This window comes from Hemiscyllium ocellatum, chromosome 10 (assembly GCF_020745735.1).
Source record: "Hemiscyllium ocellatum isolate sHemOce1 chromosome 10, sHemOce1.pat.X.cur, whole genome shotgun sequence".
In the NCBI taxonomy this organism is placed as follows: Eukaryota; Metazoa; Chordata; class Chondrichthyes; order Orectolobiformes; family Hemiscylliidae; genus Hemiscyllium; species Hemiscyllium ocellatum.
In genome coordinates, this window is record NC_083410.1 from 86,825,439 (window position 1) to 86,841,200 (window position 15,762).

The 15,762-nt window shown below is 41.1% G+C and overlaps 1 protein-coding gene across 4 annotated transcripts in view; it reads left to right on the forward strand.

Annotated features, from left to right (window-relative positions):
• The window catches only part of LOC132819837 (son of sevenless homolog 1), a 299,748-nt gene that overhangs the window by 237,274 nt on the left and 46,712 nt on the right, over positions 1 to 15,762 (forward strand). For all 4 annotated transcript variants that reach the window (XM_060831696.1, XM_060831698.1, XM_060831699.1 and 1 more), the window contains exon 11: positions 14,017 to 14,098. In XM_060831696.1, coding sequence (XP_060687679.1) covers positions 14,017 to 14,098 — 82 coding nt within the window. The remainder of the gene's footprint in view (positions 1 to 14,016; positions 14,099 to 15,762) is intronic.

A 15,762-nucleotide genomic window follows, 5' to 3' on the forward strand; every position in this document is an offset into this window, starting at 1 on the left:
TATTGCTATGACATTCTATGTTTGTTTCTGTTCCCCAAATTGTCATGCATATCTTTGCTGCTTCTTAATTATTCCAGTGCTGTCCTGGCTGGCCTCCTGTTTTCCACTCGACATGGACTTAAGATCATACAGAATAGTATTCTGACTTCATTGTTCCATTCATCCATCACTCATGCTCATTGACTTAACTTGGTTCCCAGTTCACCAGTACTTTGATTTGAAAATTGCTGTCTTAGTGGCCCCTCAGTGGCCTTAACCCTCCCTATCTCTGTAATTCCTCAGACTGATAAATCCCCCACATCTCTGCTCTACTCCAATTCTTGACCTGGCCTCAAGTGTATCTCAAATTTGAATCCCTCCACCATTGAACAAGTTCCTCAGCCCTAAATATTTTTCATCAACCTACATGGACGTGTTATGACACAGCTCTGGCCCAGAAGTAGGAACATTACCACCCACCTCAGCCATAAACTGAGATTTCCTTCAGTTAGCCCCTCTCCTATTTTAACATTTTAAAAATTAATTGGACCATATAAATACTGCGGCTACAAAAGCAGACTAAATCCTGAGAATTCTGTGAAAAGTAGCTCATATCCTTGCTCCTCAAATGTAAATGAAAGCAGTTCAAACAACTTCCATGAAATAGATCACCATCGAGGACAAGATAGTCCATTTGATTGATATGCCATTCATCATTATCAGTGTTCTCTTTCTTCACCCCTGCATATAGTGGCCTCAGTATATCCTATACTGTAGAATGTACTGTATGCACAAGATGCACTGTAGCAACTTGCCTAGGCTCTTTTAACAGCATCTTCCATATCCACATCCTCTATCATCAAAAAGAACAAAGTGGGCGGTGGTACAGTGGTTAGCACTGCTACCTCACAGCGCTAGAGACCCGGGTTCAATCCCCGCCTCAGGCGACTCTCTGTGTGGAGTTTGCACATTCTCCCCGTGTCTGCGGGTTTCTTCTGGGTGCTCCGGTTTTCTCCCACAGTCCAAAAATGTGCAAGTTAGGTGAATTGACCATGCTTAATTGCCCGTAGTGTTAAGTGAAGGGGTAAATGTAGCGAAACGGGTCTGGGTGGATTGAGTGTCGGTGTGGACTTGTTATGCCGAAGGGCCTGTTTCCACACTGTAAGTAATCTAATCTAATCTAATCTAAACCCCACAGATGCATAGGAAAATAATTATCACCATCCTGACCTGTAGTTTCTTTAGTGTTGCAGTTTCTAAATCCTGGAGCTCCATCTCAAACTGCACTATGGATTACCTGCACCATGTGGACTGCAACTGTATAAGAAAGGAGCCCACCACCACCATAAAGTCGCATTCCCACTAATTTGTTTTACTACTGCACAGACCTCTAATGTCTGTGTGTGGCAATGACTTTGGAATCAAGGTCAGTTCTGTGAATGATCTCGACATACTAATCACTATGCGTGGCCCGTCAGAGCGACTGCATGCATGTATAGCTCAGCAGGAATATTGTTCTCAAAGCATCGGATGCACAATAAATGCTGAAACAAAAATATAAATTGCTGGAAAAGCTCAGCAGGTCTGACAGCACCATCTGTGGGGAGAAATTAGAGTTAATATTTTGGGGTTAAGTAACCCTTCCTCAGAACTGATTGTAGCGAGAAAATTTTTTTATGCCGAAGTCAGGCTGGAGGGAGGGGGTAATGATTAAATGATAGGTGGGGATGGAGCCCAAAGAAAGATAAGAATAGTTGGACAGACAAAGGAATGGGTAACGATCTGGCTATGAGAGTTGAATAGCTATTAATGGGGACTGTTAGTGGCTAACAATAGGTTATGTATAATTGTTGAAAAGTGTGGTGCTGGAAAAGTCCAGCAGGTCAGGCAGTATTCAAGGAGTAGGAGAATTGATGTTTTGGGCATTAGCCCTTCATCAAGAATTTCTGATGTAAGCTTATGCCCGAAACGTCGATTCTTGTGGTGCTGGAAAAGTCCAGCAGGTCAGGCAGCATTCAAGGAGCAGAAGAATTGATGTTTTGGGCATAAGCCCTTCATCAAGAATTTCTGATGTAAGGCTTATGCCCGAAACGTCAATTCTCCTGATCCTCAGATGCTGCCTGACCTGGTGTTTTTCCAGCGCCATACTTTTCTATCTGATCTCCAGCATCTGCAGTCCTCACTTTCTCTGAGTTATGTGTAATAGCAGAGTATTGATAACAAGACCAGGTGTGTGGGGGTTAGGGTAAGGACGTGAGAGCTCAAGCCCTAAAGTTATTGAACTCTTGAGTCCAGAGGGCTGCAGGGTCCCTAAGCGGTCAATGAGGTGCTGTTTTTCCAGCTTGCGCTGAGCTTTGCTGGAGCACTGCACCAACCTTGCCAATAACATACTCAGCCAATAAATGGGGAAAAAAAACACCATAACATTTTCTCTGTTGGCCGAATACTTTTTTATATGACTAAGTATCAGATTCTGTTTGATAACTTTGGCTGTGTTATCACATTAAACATGCTACAGAACTACAAATTATTGAAATGGTCATTTGCACGACACTATTAATGTCTGTTTTCTAATAATGTATGTTGTATGAATGAAAACGTATGTGAGGTTATTTATTATTGCTAATTTTTCCTTATTGCAACAAATTAATTTACTAACACAAAACTTAATTCCTGTCTATCTCTCTCTCTTTTTGATCTGGAATGAGTTTGTGCTATTACACTGATAGTGCATAAAGGATAAATCAAAACTTTCTGGTTTATTGTGTTTCATTGCAATCATTTGCAGTGAGTGAAAGGCCTCAGAAGGACAATAAGAGTGAGATTGTTCAACTGCTGATTGCCCAAGACTTGCACTTGCATTTATTTTTCTCATTTTGATGTCAGACTAGGCCATTTGGCCAATCAAGCCAGCCATGTCAATCAACAAAATCATGAGTTCTATTTTCCGTTGGTTTCCTCAATCCCTTTCATGCCCACACAAGATTTGTGAAGACATTGCTTCCATGGCATGATATCCATTTGGTATGTTTCAATGTCCACTTTTTTCCTGTTTTCTACAAATACAAAATAAGAGTAGAAGGGATTCAATCCCTTGAGCTGACTCCTCCATTCAAAAGGATCAAGGCTGATCTGTTCTAAATTCCCATCTAATCCTGACAACCCTTGATTTCTCTATCTATCCACCTCTTGTTTTAAAAAAAAATTCAATGATCCTACCTCCACCACCACTTGAAGTGCAAAATTCCAAAGTTGTACAACCCTCTGTTTCCTTCTGCCCCAAAAGGGCGATTCCTAATTTTAAACCATTGTACCCTCAATCTGGACTGACCCGTAAGTGACAATATTTTGTTGAAGTCTACCTTGACAAGACAGTTGAGGCTTTTGTTTGTGCACGCACTCTCACCAGCATGCCCATGCACACTCTCATGCATACTCTTACTCTGTCATGTGCACACTCGCTCTCACGCGCATTCTCATGTGCTCTCTCGCATTCCCGCTCTTAGGCACACGTGGTTGCACTCATCCCAAACAAATCAGATCATTAGTGGATATCATACCCCTAAGAGCAAGCATTTCTCAGACCTGGATTTCTCTCCAAAAATATTGGTTCTGGTAAGACAAAACAAAACTGCTAATTGGAGTGAAGAACACAACTGAAACCACATTTGTTGTTTCAAGTGCAGTTTTGGGCATTCTCATCTTGAAAAGGGCTTTAACATGTGGCAAGGGCTTGGAAAAGACTGTCCAAGAATAATCTAGATTCAGGCTACAAAGAAACAAAGAGAGGCTTCTGCATAGCCAAGTCCTCCTTTGTAGAAAAATTCGATCATTAGATTGCAAAGAGGTATTTGAGTTTGAAAAGAGCAATTTGAAACATATCATATGAATACAGAGTGACTGGTTTGAAAATGTTCATGAGCTAAAGATTAGAAGAAATATATTGTCTTGCAGTGTAGCAAATATGTATAACAGATTTTGTCAAAACAATTAATGCAGAAGAAGGAATGCTGGATGATGAGAGAAATTGAGGTTTTGGTCAAGCAAAAAAAATGAAACTTATGTCAGGTATAGACAGCAGAGATCAAATGAATCCTTGGAGTACAAAGGCTTTAGGAGAAAACTTAAGAGGGAAATCAGGAGGGCAAAAAGCGGACATGAAATAGCTTTCGCAAATGAAGTTAAGGAGAATCCAAATGAATTCGACGAATATGTTAAGGACAAAAGGGTAACAAGGGAGAGAATGAGGCCCTTCAAAGATTAGCAAGGCAGCCTGTGGGTGGAACCACAGGAGATGGGGGAGATACTAAATGAGTATTTTTCATCAGTGTTTACTCTGGTGGACTTGGAAGATATAGAGTAAGAACATAAGCACGAGGAGCAGGATTAGGCCATCTGGCTCTTCAAGCCTGCTGTGCCATTCAAGGCTGATCGTTTCATGGCCTCAGCTCCACTTACCTGCCCCCTCTACATAACCCTTTAATTCCTTTACTGTTCAAAAATTTATCTTGGCGTTAAAAGCAAAGAGGAAGCCTCAACTACTTTGGGCATGGAATTCCATGGATTCACAACCCTCTGAGAGAAGAAGTTCCTTCTCAATTCAGTCTTAAATCTACTCCCCCTAAGTTTGAGGCTATGCCCTTGTGTCGTAATTTCACCCACCAGTGGAAACATCCTCTCTACTTCAATCTTATCTACGGTGGCTTAGTGGTTAGCACTGCTGCCTCACAGCACAGGGTCTCTGGTTCGATTCCAGCCTCGGGCAACTGTCTGTGTGGAATTTGCACAATCTCCCTGTGTCTGCTTGGGTTTCCTCCGGGTGCTCCAGTATCCTCCCACAATCCAAAGATGTGCAGGTCAGGTGAATTGGCCTTGCTAAATTGTCCATAATGTTAGATGCATTAATCAGAAGGGGGTGGGTTACTATTTAGATATGCAGTGTGTCCTTGTTGGGCCCAAGGGCCTGTTTCCACACTGTAGAGAATCTAAGCTAATCTAACAAAAAAATAATTTTATGTTTCTATATGATCCCCCTTCATTCTTCTAAATTCCAATGAATGTAATCCCAGTCTACTCAGTCTCTCCTCATAAGCCAAACCCCTCAACTCCTGAATCAACCTAGTAAGCCTCCTCTGCACTCCCTCCAGTTATTTCTCAAGAAAGGAGGCCAAAACTGCACACAGTACACCAGGTGTGACCTCACGAGCACCCTATACAGCTGCAACATAGCCTCCCTGCTTTTAAACTCAATCCCTTTAGCAATGAAGCACAAAATTCCATTTGCCTTCTTAATTGCTTGTTGCATCTGCAGACGAACCACGCTGATGCCTAGACTCTTAGTTTAGTGAAATTCGCACGTTATCTTCTTTATTAACAGAAGATTGACTTAATTGTTCCAATATAGTGCATCTTTTAGTAATATATGAAAATAACATCACCAAAGTAACATGCTAAAACTATGAAATGCATTAATTCAGGGGAAAAATGTTGAAGTTCACCTTGGGTGGGTAAGGAGAAATGTGGGGAAATAGATGGTGACATCTTGAAAAATGTCCGTATTACAGTGGAGGTGGTGCTGGATGTCTTAAGATGCATTTAGGTGGATAAATCTTCAGGACCTATCAGGTGTACCCTCTAACACTATGGGAAATGATTGCCGGGCTCCTTGTTGAGATATTTATATCATTGATAGTCATAGGTGAGGTGCTGGAAGACTGGAGGTTGGCCAACATGGTGCCAGTATTTAAGAAAGGTGGTAAGGAAAAGTCAGATAATTGTAGACTGGAGAGCCTGACATCCGTGGTGGGCAGGTTGTTGTAGGGAATCCTGAACGATAGGATTTACATCTGTTTGGAAAGGCAATGACTGATTATGGATAGTCAACATGGCTTTGTGCATGGGAAATCATGTTTCATGAAATTGATTTAAGTATTTTGAATTAAGAGGATTAATGAGGGTATAATGGTGGGCGTGGTTAATAGGGACTTTTAGTAAGACATTCAACAAGATTCCTCATGGTAGACTGGTTAGCAAGGTTAGATCACATGGCATAAAGGGAGAACGAGCCACTTGAATACAGAACTGGTTCAAAGGTAGAAGACGGAGGGTGTGGTGGAGGGTTAGATTTCACACGAGAAGCCTGTGACCAGTGGTGTGCCACAAGGATTAGTGCTGGGTCCACTGCTTTTCATCACTTTTGTAAAAGATTTGGATGTGAACATAGGAGTTATTAAGACTGTGTAGAGTGTATAAGCCAGCAGGGAAAGAGTTAAGTTCTGAGTTTTGTGAAACAAGAGGTTCAGCTGAGCATGACTCAGATCAGATATGCATGTACAATTAACAATGGTGTGCTGATGGCAAGGGTAATGGGTTAACAAGGTGGAAAAGCAGTCATTATGTAGAGCCATTTAACAATATTGGAAGCATTCAGTATACAAGGCCAGCTAACAAGGTGGAAAGTATCCATTGTATGAATCCAGTTAACTAGGTTAAGAACATTCATTGTATAACAGTAAAGGGCTTGGTGTCTGCTTGTTAATTTTAATGGTCGCTTATCTAAATATGGTAAAAACAACGACTGCAGATGCTGGAAACCAGATTCTGGATCAGTGGTGCTGGAAGAGCACAACAGTTCAGGCAGCATCCAACGAGCAGTGAAATCGACATTTCGGGCAAAAGCCCTTCCCCGAAACGTCGATTCCCCTTATCTGAATGTTCCTCCCTGTAAAATGACTATGTAGTTCTTTGAGAAACTGCTATCCAGAGAAGACTGTGAACTCATGTCTCTGTGCACATGGGTGATCGTTCTCGCTCCCTGCAGGGCCAGGAATAAAAATGAATGAGGTAAAGCTACACTGTGTCTCTAAGCGTTTTGCTTTGACTGAAGGGAGGAGCAGGACGACAATATTGGTGTAGTCAGCAGGATCCAAACGGATAGTTACAATCAGACAGTGTCAGCGGTTGCTCGGAACATTGGTATCTCGAGACGGACAGGCCCACAAGGTAAGATTTTAAACCTTGGTCCCTCTCGATATTCCTGTGTGCCAGAGACGGTCCCTTCCTTCGATCGCTCTCTATTCTACAGATTCCTCCAACGGTAATTAGTTCAATCTAGAGACACAGTTTCGCAAGCATGCTGGAGGCAGCGTTTTGAGTTCTCTGCGCTGCATTGTGGGGAGCGGTGTGTGATTGAGGTTGAGTCCTCTGCACGGTACTCTGTTCGAGTCTACTCAGTGGGTTGATTTGAAGTTAAGTCCTCCGCACTGTGCTGAGGTTCAAACTTTCTTTGTTTATGTGAGCTTTGAGCCTACTGTGTTTAATTGGGATTTGACCCTTCTGTGTTTTATTGGGATTTGACTCTTCTGTGTTTTATTGGGATTTGACTCTTCTGTGTTTTATTGGGATTTGAGTTTTCTGTGTTTAATTGGGATTTGAGCTCTCTGTGTTTAAGTAGGATTCGGGTTCTCTGTGTTTAAGTGGGGTTAGAGCCCCCGTGAGGAGTCAAGTGAGAAACCGGTTAAAGTCCCTAGTGGCGAAATTTGAAGCTCTGAGAGTCTTTGTTCTGGTGAAAAAGAGTGGTTTGGATTGTGTGGCGCCATGTAGTCCGCTGCAAGGGACTTTTTATAAGTGTAATTTCAGTGAGAAGATGCAAAGAAAAACAAGAAAACGCTGAAATGAAAGTTGTACTAATACTTGGGTCAAGGGGGCAAGTTTCAGTGTAAATTGTGCTATGCTGAGAGTGTTTGATGTTTAAAAATTTTGATTTGTTAAAATACAAGTTCAGAAAATCCTTTCAAGTAACTGTTTTGCCTTGTTTGAATCAGGATCTCAATTCAGTGTGTTTTGTGGGCTATGTAGTGGGGCAAATTTGTTTTTACATTGAAATTATACAACATTATTTTCTTTTTTAAAATTATCAAACTTGTAACCTTAATACTAATTGAGCTTCTTGAGCCCCTGTTTTGTTTGAAATTCTACAATGCCTCTTTAAAAGAAGCAGTTGGGTCAAGTGATCATGCTGTAGCCAGATGAGAGTATTGTATTATAATATCTTTGCTGTTGTGTTTTTAACGTGGAGTGTTCACAAAAAAAGAGTGCATTCTTAGTTCAATGTTTTAAGATTTTCTAAAGAATATTAGAACTTGAGGCTGAGCAGCATAAATTCTGTTCATTATTGTTAAGACTTTATTGGCCCCCTTCATATTGCAAATTCAAAGAATGTTGATCTCTGCCAAAGTTGCCACTGTAATTTCAACTGTTTTATTTGGGAAGTTTCATTTGGAGTCCATATTTTAAAATATTCAGCATTTGTTTCCCACGAACATTTGAGATTTAAATCTGAACTGAAACCGCCTCTTCAGTTGCTAAAGCACAGGAAACGTTGTGTTGTTTACTTGATGTTCCAGACTTTTGAAATACTTTTCCATATTAGCCAAGTGTCAATTTGTAAAAGGCAAATAATTTTTGAATAACTTCAACGGAGGCAACTGAAGATTTGATTTTAGGACTATTGATTGTTGTTTGTAATTGACTGAATTGTTTAGGCAGTACAATTTAGAAGTTTATGGATTTTATAAAACTTGATAATGTCATAAATAGTGAACAGAGTAACAGATTTCAAGAATTCAAAGAATATTGAAATAGGCAGACACAATTTAGTGTAGTTAAATGTGTGACAGTCTTCATACTGAAATCCACCTTGGCAAGGAAGGAATGAGACAGGAAATGCAAAGATACCTTCAGCACCTAACATCATCTCTAGAGTTTCTGCATTCACAGGTAAAGCATGCCTTCGGACCACCGCCCACCCCTTCACAACCTGATCCAACAGATTCAATCAACTCTCCAGCCATGAGCACAAAAAGTGAAGAAACTAACAACAATGAAGAGGAGGTCGGTATGCTTTTTGTCCGTGGCCTTTCTGCGTGAGCTTTACCTTCCCTTTCAATCATTTAAGGGATATGAAGGTTCACTGATCAAGCTAATATCACAACATCCAGTTGGCTTTGTTACATTTAACGGCATAACGGGAGCAGATGCAACAAGGAATGCTGGTTCACCTAGCCTGCAGTTGCAGCTGCTGCACTGCAGGCTCAGATGCGCTGATATCCTCCATCTGAAGCATCTCTGCGAGGATGGAAATCTCGCCAATTTTATGAAGCAATTAACTGTCTTTATCCAAGAAATGAATTTTCTCCGAGGAGTGATGCAAGAACAGACTGAGTTTTGTTTTCAGGTTGGATCTTACTAAATGAGGTTTTGGAGGTCTGCATCGTTTCCACTCTGTTTGGAGGAGATGGAGTGGTCACTAAGGACTTTAGGAACTTTACTGGTGACTTTTCCTCCATGAGAGGATTCTTCAAACTCTAATTACTGTAGCGGACTAATAATTTTTGTTGTTATAATCATTGAATGCTGTGTGTCAATAACTGCTTAAATACTGGCTGTCAGAGTCTTATGAAAGCTGGTAGTACCATCTGAGTGGTTATTATGTATTGATAAAAGGAGGGAATGAGAATGTGAATAGGGTAGAAGCAGGCAGGGAAACAGTAAAGTTCTGAGTTTTGTGAAACAAGAGGTTCAGATGAGCATGACACAAATCAGATAAGAACTTACAGTTAACAGCGTGGTGCTGGAAGCAAGGGTAATGTGTTAACAAGGTGGAAAAGTAGTTATTCTATACAGCCAGTTAACAATATTGGAAGTGTTCAGAAGTATGTAAGGTCAGCTAACAAAGGGAAAAGTATCCGTTGTGTGAATCCAGTTAACAAGGTTAAGAACATTCATTGTATAACAGTAAAGGCTTGGTCTCTGCTATTGATACTCATTCATTGTAATGGTCGCCCAATTAATATGTATGTTGCCTTATCTGGATGCTCCTCCCTATAAAATGACTCCAGGGCCAGGAATAAACATGAAGGAGGTAAAACCATACTGAATCTAAGCATTGTGCTAAGATTAGAGGTGGGGAAAGGGGGCAGTGGAGAGAATAATAGGATAGTTAATAAGTTTGTAGATGACACCAAATTTGCAAAAGTACTGGACAGCAAAGAAAGTTACCTCCGAGTACAGCGGGATCCTGATGAGACAGGCAAATGCACCAAGGAGTGGCAGGTGGAATTTAGTTTAGATAAATGTGAGGTGCTGCATTTTGGAAAGGTAAAACAGAGCAGAACTTATACATTTAATGGTCAGGTCCCGGGGAGTGTGGCTGAACAAAGACCTTGGAGTGCAGGTTCATTGTTTCTTGAAAGTGGAGGTAGATCAGATAGTGAAGAAGGGATTTGGTGTGATTTCCTTCATTGGTTAGAGCATTGAGTATAGGAGTTGGGAGGTCATGTTGCGACTGTACAGGATGTTAGTTAGGCCACTTTTGGAATATTGCATGCAATTCTGGCCTCCCTCCTATCGGAAGGGTGTTGTGAAACTTGGAAGGGTTCAGAAAAGATCTACACAGATGTTGCCTGGGTTGGAGGGTTTGAGCTATAGGGAGAGACTGAATAGGCTGGGGCTGTTTTCCTTCAAGCGTTGGAGGCTGAAGGATGACATTCTTGAGGTTTGTAAAATTATGAGATGCATGGATAGGGGGTACAGACAAGGTCTTTTGCTTGGGGTGGGAGAGTCCAGAGATGGAGGTTTAGGGTGAGAGAGGAAAAACTTGAATGGGACCTAACCTAAGGGGCAACGTTTTCACAGAGAGACTGGTGCACGTGTGGAATAAGCTGCCAGAGGAAGTGGTGGAGACTCGTGCAATTGCAACATTTAAAAGGTATGCGTGTATGAATAGGAAGGGTTTAGAGGGATATGGACGAAATGCTGGCAAGTGGGACTAGATTAATTTAGGATATCTAGTTGGCGTGCATGAGTTGGACCGAAGGGTCTGTTTCCCTGCCGCACATCTTTATAACTCTTTGACTTTAATAGATAAGACAAAATATTTATTATGTACTGAAATGACCAAAACTACTTGTACAGTTGAATAGGTGAGGGATTTAGTAGAGTGGTAAATAGGGTTTCAATATGGGATTGAATTGAATTCTTGCAATTTTTGTACTGATTTTCGAGATTTGAACTGATATTTGTTTCATATGCTCAGTCTTTATTCGGGGTTTCAAATAGAGTAGGGCCATAATGCGTGATTGTACAATCTTTATCGTAGAACTTATTTTATAGTACTGACAGGCAAGTAAGCACGACTTAAAAATTGCCCATTGCTGCATGGAAATAATTGGAACATCATGATAAGAAAATCAGCAAATATATTTTTTTCAGTCACCGTGTCTTTCATGAGAATCGTCTGCAAAATCAGTCTTTCGATCTTGCCAGCTTACTACAGTAAGCTTATTTTAAATGTTTAGTGAAACAAGGGGCAACTGCACTAATTTCAACATTTGATTGGATCCATACCAAATGCATTTTAAATTTACCACATGTAGACTGTGTGAAATGTCACAATTTGACATGTGGAAATCCAAGTTAACCATTGGGGAGTTTTTGGCAATGCGATGTTCACAGACTGGTGATCAATATTTATAGGAGTTTAAAAAATGGAACAAACTTTCTTTTTGAAAATGTGTAAAAGCTTTTTTTAAATTTGCAGAACTAAGGTGGCTCCACAGATTTTGTTGCTGCTCTGCTCAAATTGTTGTAAGCAAAAGACCTCAAACGGTGTGTCCAGTGCGCCGTTCCAATACCAATCTGGCGTCCACTTTGTATTCCTGCTGCAGGAAATTAGGTAGGCCTACAACCCAAGGTCTCAAAGGTAGGAGGTAAGCAGCAATGACATCCTCTGAGGAATTGACACAGAAACTAGAAAGGGAAAGGTGAAAAAGTGCACAGTAAGCTCATGTTGGCGAAATAATGCACAGCGTTTCTCACTGTCACTTGGATATGCATCTGTGAGCAACTAGAGCAATAACACTGCATGTGTTTCGTAAATGTGATGTTTTTTCCTTTAGAAAATACTGAATACATTTAGCGAAAATAGCAACAATTATTTGAATGATTTACCTGGTCAGCTATCAGATACTGGATGACAGTGAAATACGTTGCTTGGTGAATCGTATGGTCTGTTCAGAGAAGACAGGTTTAGTGATTGATCAATTCTTTATTGATTGAAATATATTCTGCAATGGTAGACAGATAGAAATACCCTGGCAAAGTAAAAACCTGGAACATGAAAATAACATTTGCTCAAACTGTTTGCTGGTACACTTTGGATTTGGAATACCTTGGGAGAACTAAAACAAAAGAAAGGACTTGTCTTGTAATCAGATAAGCTGTCACAAGAACAAATTTAAAAATCACATAACACCAGGTTATAGTCCAACAGGTTTATTTGGAAATACAAGCTTTCGGCATAGCTACCTGACAAAGGAGCAGTGTTCTGAATGCTTGTACTTCCAAATAAACCTGTTGAACTATAACCTGATGTTGTGATTTTTAACTTTGTCCACCCTAATCCAACACTGGCACCTCCACAACAAAGATAAATGTTTATCAAAAATCCGAAGATGGTTTTGTTGACTGAGCACATCAAAAAAAAGGAATTTTATACTCATATTCTCAACCTGAAGATAGTTTCACAAATGAATCCATTTTATTCTAACATGTCATATATCTGTTTTAATTTTCATTACACCTGCAACTTTTGCTTAATTATTTGACAGTCACTTAACAATTAGATACTTCCTTGTAGCTTATACTCCATAGGAGAGATGTGGGATATGTGGTTAAATCTATGCTCCCTTTCTCCCCTAGCATCTCCACCTACAAAATTTATGAAATGAACACTGTCAGCAAAATTTATAGGTCACTTGCACACAAGAAATCAAGTAATCTGTTCAGGTTGACATCATTTCCAAGGTGTATCGCAGGCACTTAAGTGTGATGAGAAAAAATATGCTTCAAAAAAAAGGGCAGATATACTTCATGTAATATACAGGGGAATCTCAATTATCCGAACGTGATGGGCGGGCACTATTTTGTTCGGATAATCGATTATTCGGTTAATCGATTAAATGCCGTTCCTCTGGGGCTTGGAGTTTTTAAAGTCTGCTCCCCGTTCAGTAGACTGCAGAAGCACACAGCGCGCGAGGCCCCACCTTCACCACCACCCTCCCCCACGCCTGAAGCCATCCGACACCGCCCCGACCCAAATCCGTGCAACACCTCCCCCCACCCTCAACTGCATGCCACACCTCCCTGCCCCCAAAACTGCCCCCCCCGCCCCCAACCCTGTGCAACACCTTCCCCCGGCCCAAAACTGCTCCCCCCACGCCACCAACACCACCCACCCCCCTCCAAACCCCATGCAACACACACACACACACACCCCGGCAACAAACCCTGTCCAACACTGATTTCCCCCCCCCCCTTCCCTGGAACAGCTGGATTGTACACCAACAAGACTGCTGCTGCAGTTGCCTTTGTGGGGTACGTCATCAAATAGCACACGCGCGCACACACACAGCCACACACACAACTTTTAGTGCAATTTTTTGACACCTTCCATCTTTGTCCTGTACAGGTCAATGTTAGTGGGATTATGTGGTGAAGGGGGGTTGAGGGTACACCCCTGTGTAGAATTCCAGGGAAAGTGTGGGGAGAGAGAGAGAGGGCGGGCAGTCAGTCATTTGGAGACTGTGCCTGTTTAATCACTGTAAACAAAAGATGTGATCACTGGTAATTGGTATTCAAATATTCTAGATTCCTCTGTAAACAGAAAAATGCTGGAGAAACTCTACTGTATGTCTGGCATAATCTCTGGAGAGAGAAACAGTCAATGTTTCGATCCAATATGACATCATCAGAACACCTATTTCATATATGCAAAAATGGCAACTCATCAGTTTTTTTTCTTTTTTAAAACAATGAATTTTTTGAGGCATCATGTAATGGAGCTAATAAACAAATATTTGGAAACGATCCTTTCAGTATCATAAAATAATGCATCTTTTTATTTTCAGAAAAGAAAGCTTTTATTTTACGGGTATCATTTTAAGCAAATCACGCTCAAAATACTTTGTGTTTCTCCAGATCCAAACTTTGTTAGGACATTCCTCACAACGTATCGGTCCTTCTGCAAACCTCGGGAGTTGCTAGGCCTTTTAATTGAAAGGTATGATATTGTGATAGTTTTTTTTAGACAGTTGTTCTTTGAAAATTTTACATTTGTTATTAATTCATAAAATTATCCTCTGTAATTGTAATAGATATGCAATGGCAAATGCTTAACTGAATTCAATAATTTTACTCACTCAACAGTACAATTGCACAAGGGCAACATTTGAAAGCTTTAAAGTAAACACATATGTTACTGAAGAAAACTAACCACTTCATATGCTTGGAGGAAAAACTTCTTTGTTTACTGATATTTCAGTTTGTAGAGCATTTGTTTTCTGCATTGACTTGATGGCAGTTTACATTGAAATTTTGCAGTTGTCTCTAAAATGCTTTATTTATTTGTACAGGTGTGGAAATATTTGTGGGTGTGCTTTATCCTACAAATTAAAGTGGTCCCACTTTGTGCTGCATCTCGCCTCCTTTGTACTTTCTGGATTGCAAACATTTCAGTACTAGGGAGACATCTCTTCCATTGTGATTCATGGTCTGTCTTCAAGTTCCCAAATATAAACAACCACTTAGAGTTCTGGGACTGCCAGATCTCTTCCCTGACTCTTATAATCTCCATTCTTGTCCTTAATTTTTGTCCTTTTCTCCTGTTGGCCTGAATTTTCTGTTTGTACAGTTGTTTTTCCAGCAAAAATGGGAACCTTGCAGAATCCCCATGGTAGCAAGATTACACTGGGCAATTCCTCAGTGCCTCAAACTCTCCACAAGTCTGCATTTAAATCACAAAATTCTGAGGCTTCTCATTAAATTAAGCAAATACTGTAGCTATTTAGAAGTCGTTAGAGTATTAAAACTATAGTCTGACTCCTGAGTAACAATTCAAATAACCCCATACTTAACTCTTGCATCCAAATATACACCTCCCCCAGTATACTTATAGACCCCAGAAACTCCCATTCCCTAGGACCTGACCACCTTTCACTGGCTGTGCCCCCCAACTCCCTACACCTGCTTTGACCCCCATTTTGCATACTTAGGGCTACATCCCCACCTTCATCCACTCTAGCCCTGACTCTCACCAACCATTCCCATCCCAGGAGTTAACCTCCCTTCACTCACTCCAGACCTGACCAAACTTCCTTCACCCTTCCAGATCCACTTATCCCACCTCCAGTACTTGTCTGCATCAGGCCATTGCCCCTCACAGCTCCAGACTGAGCTCTAGACTGAACTCCACCTATAACTCCACCTATTTGTTTCCCCTTCCCTGCTTAAGACTCACTCCCTCTTTCACCAATTAGCATCCAATCTGCCCCCACCCAGACCCCACCACCAGACCTGGCTCCCACTCACCCTAACCTACTGTAAACACTGATCAGTTACATAGCTCCCTTATCACATTGCACCCCAGCACCCTGCCTACCACCAGTTGGTACCTTAGTTAGTTGGCACTCTACCTCCCTACCTATCTGATACCTTACCCTCACTGCACTCTACCCCTCAAACTTAATTTATGCACTTATCTTTTGACAGCAGCTGTCAAACTGGCTGTCTGAGATTCTGGACCTTGGAAGTTCCAGATTTCAGCAGCTGACTGCTTTCAAAAGAGGATGTGGTTTGCCTCCCCCAGCAATTCTCACTACAAAAGCACTGGCAGAATAGAAGTATGGTGCTATTTTTCTGAAAAGGTCCTGCACGGATATCTCCTAT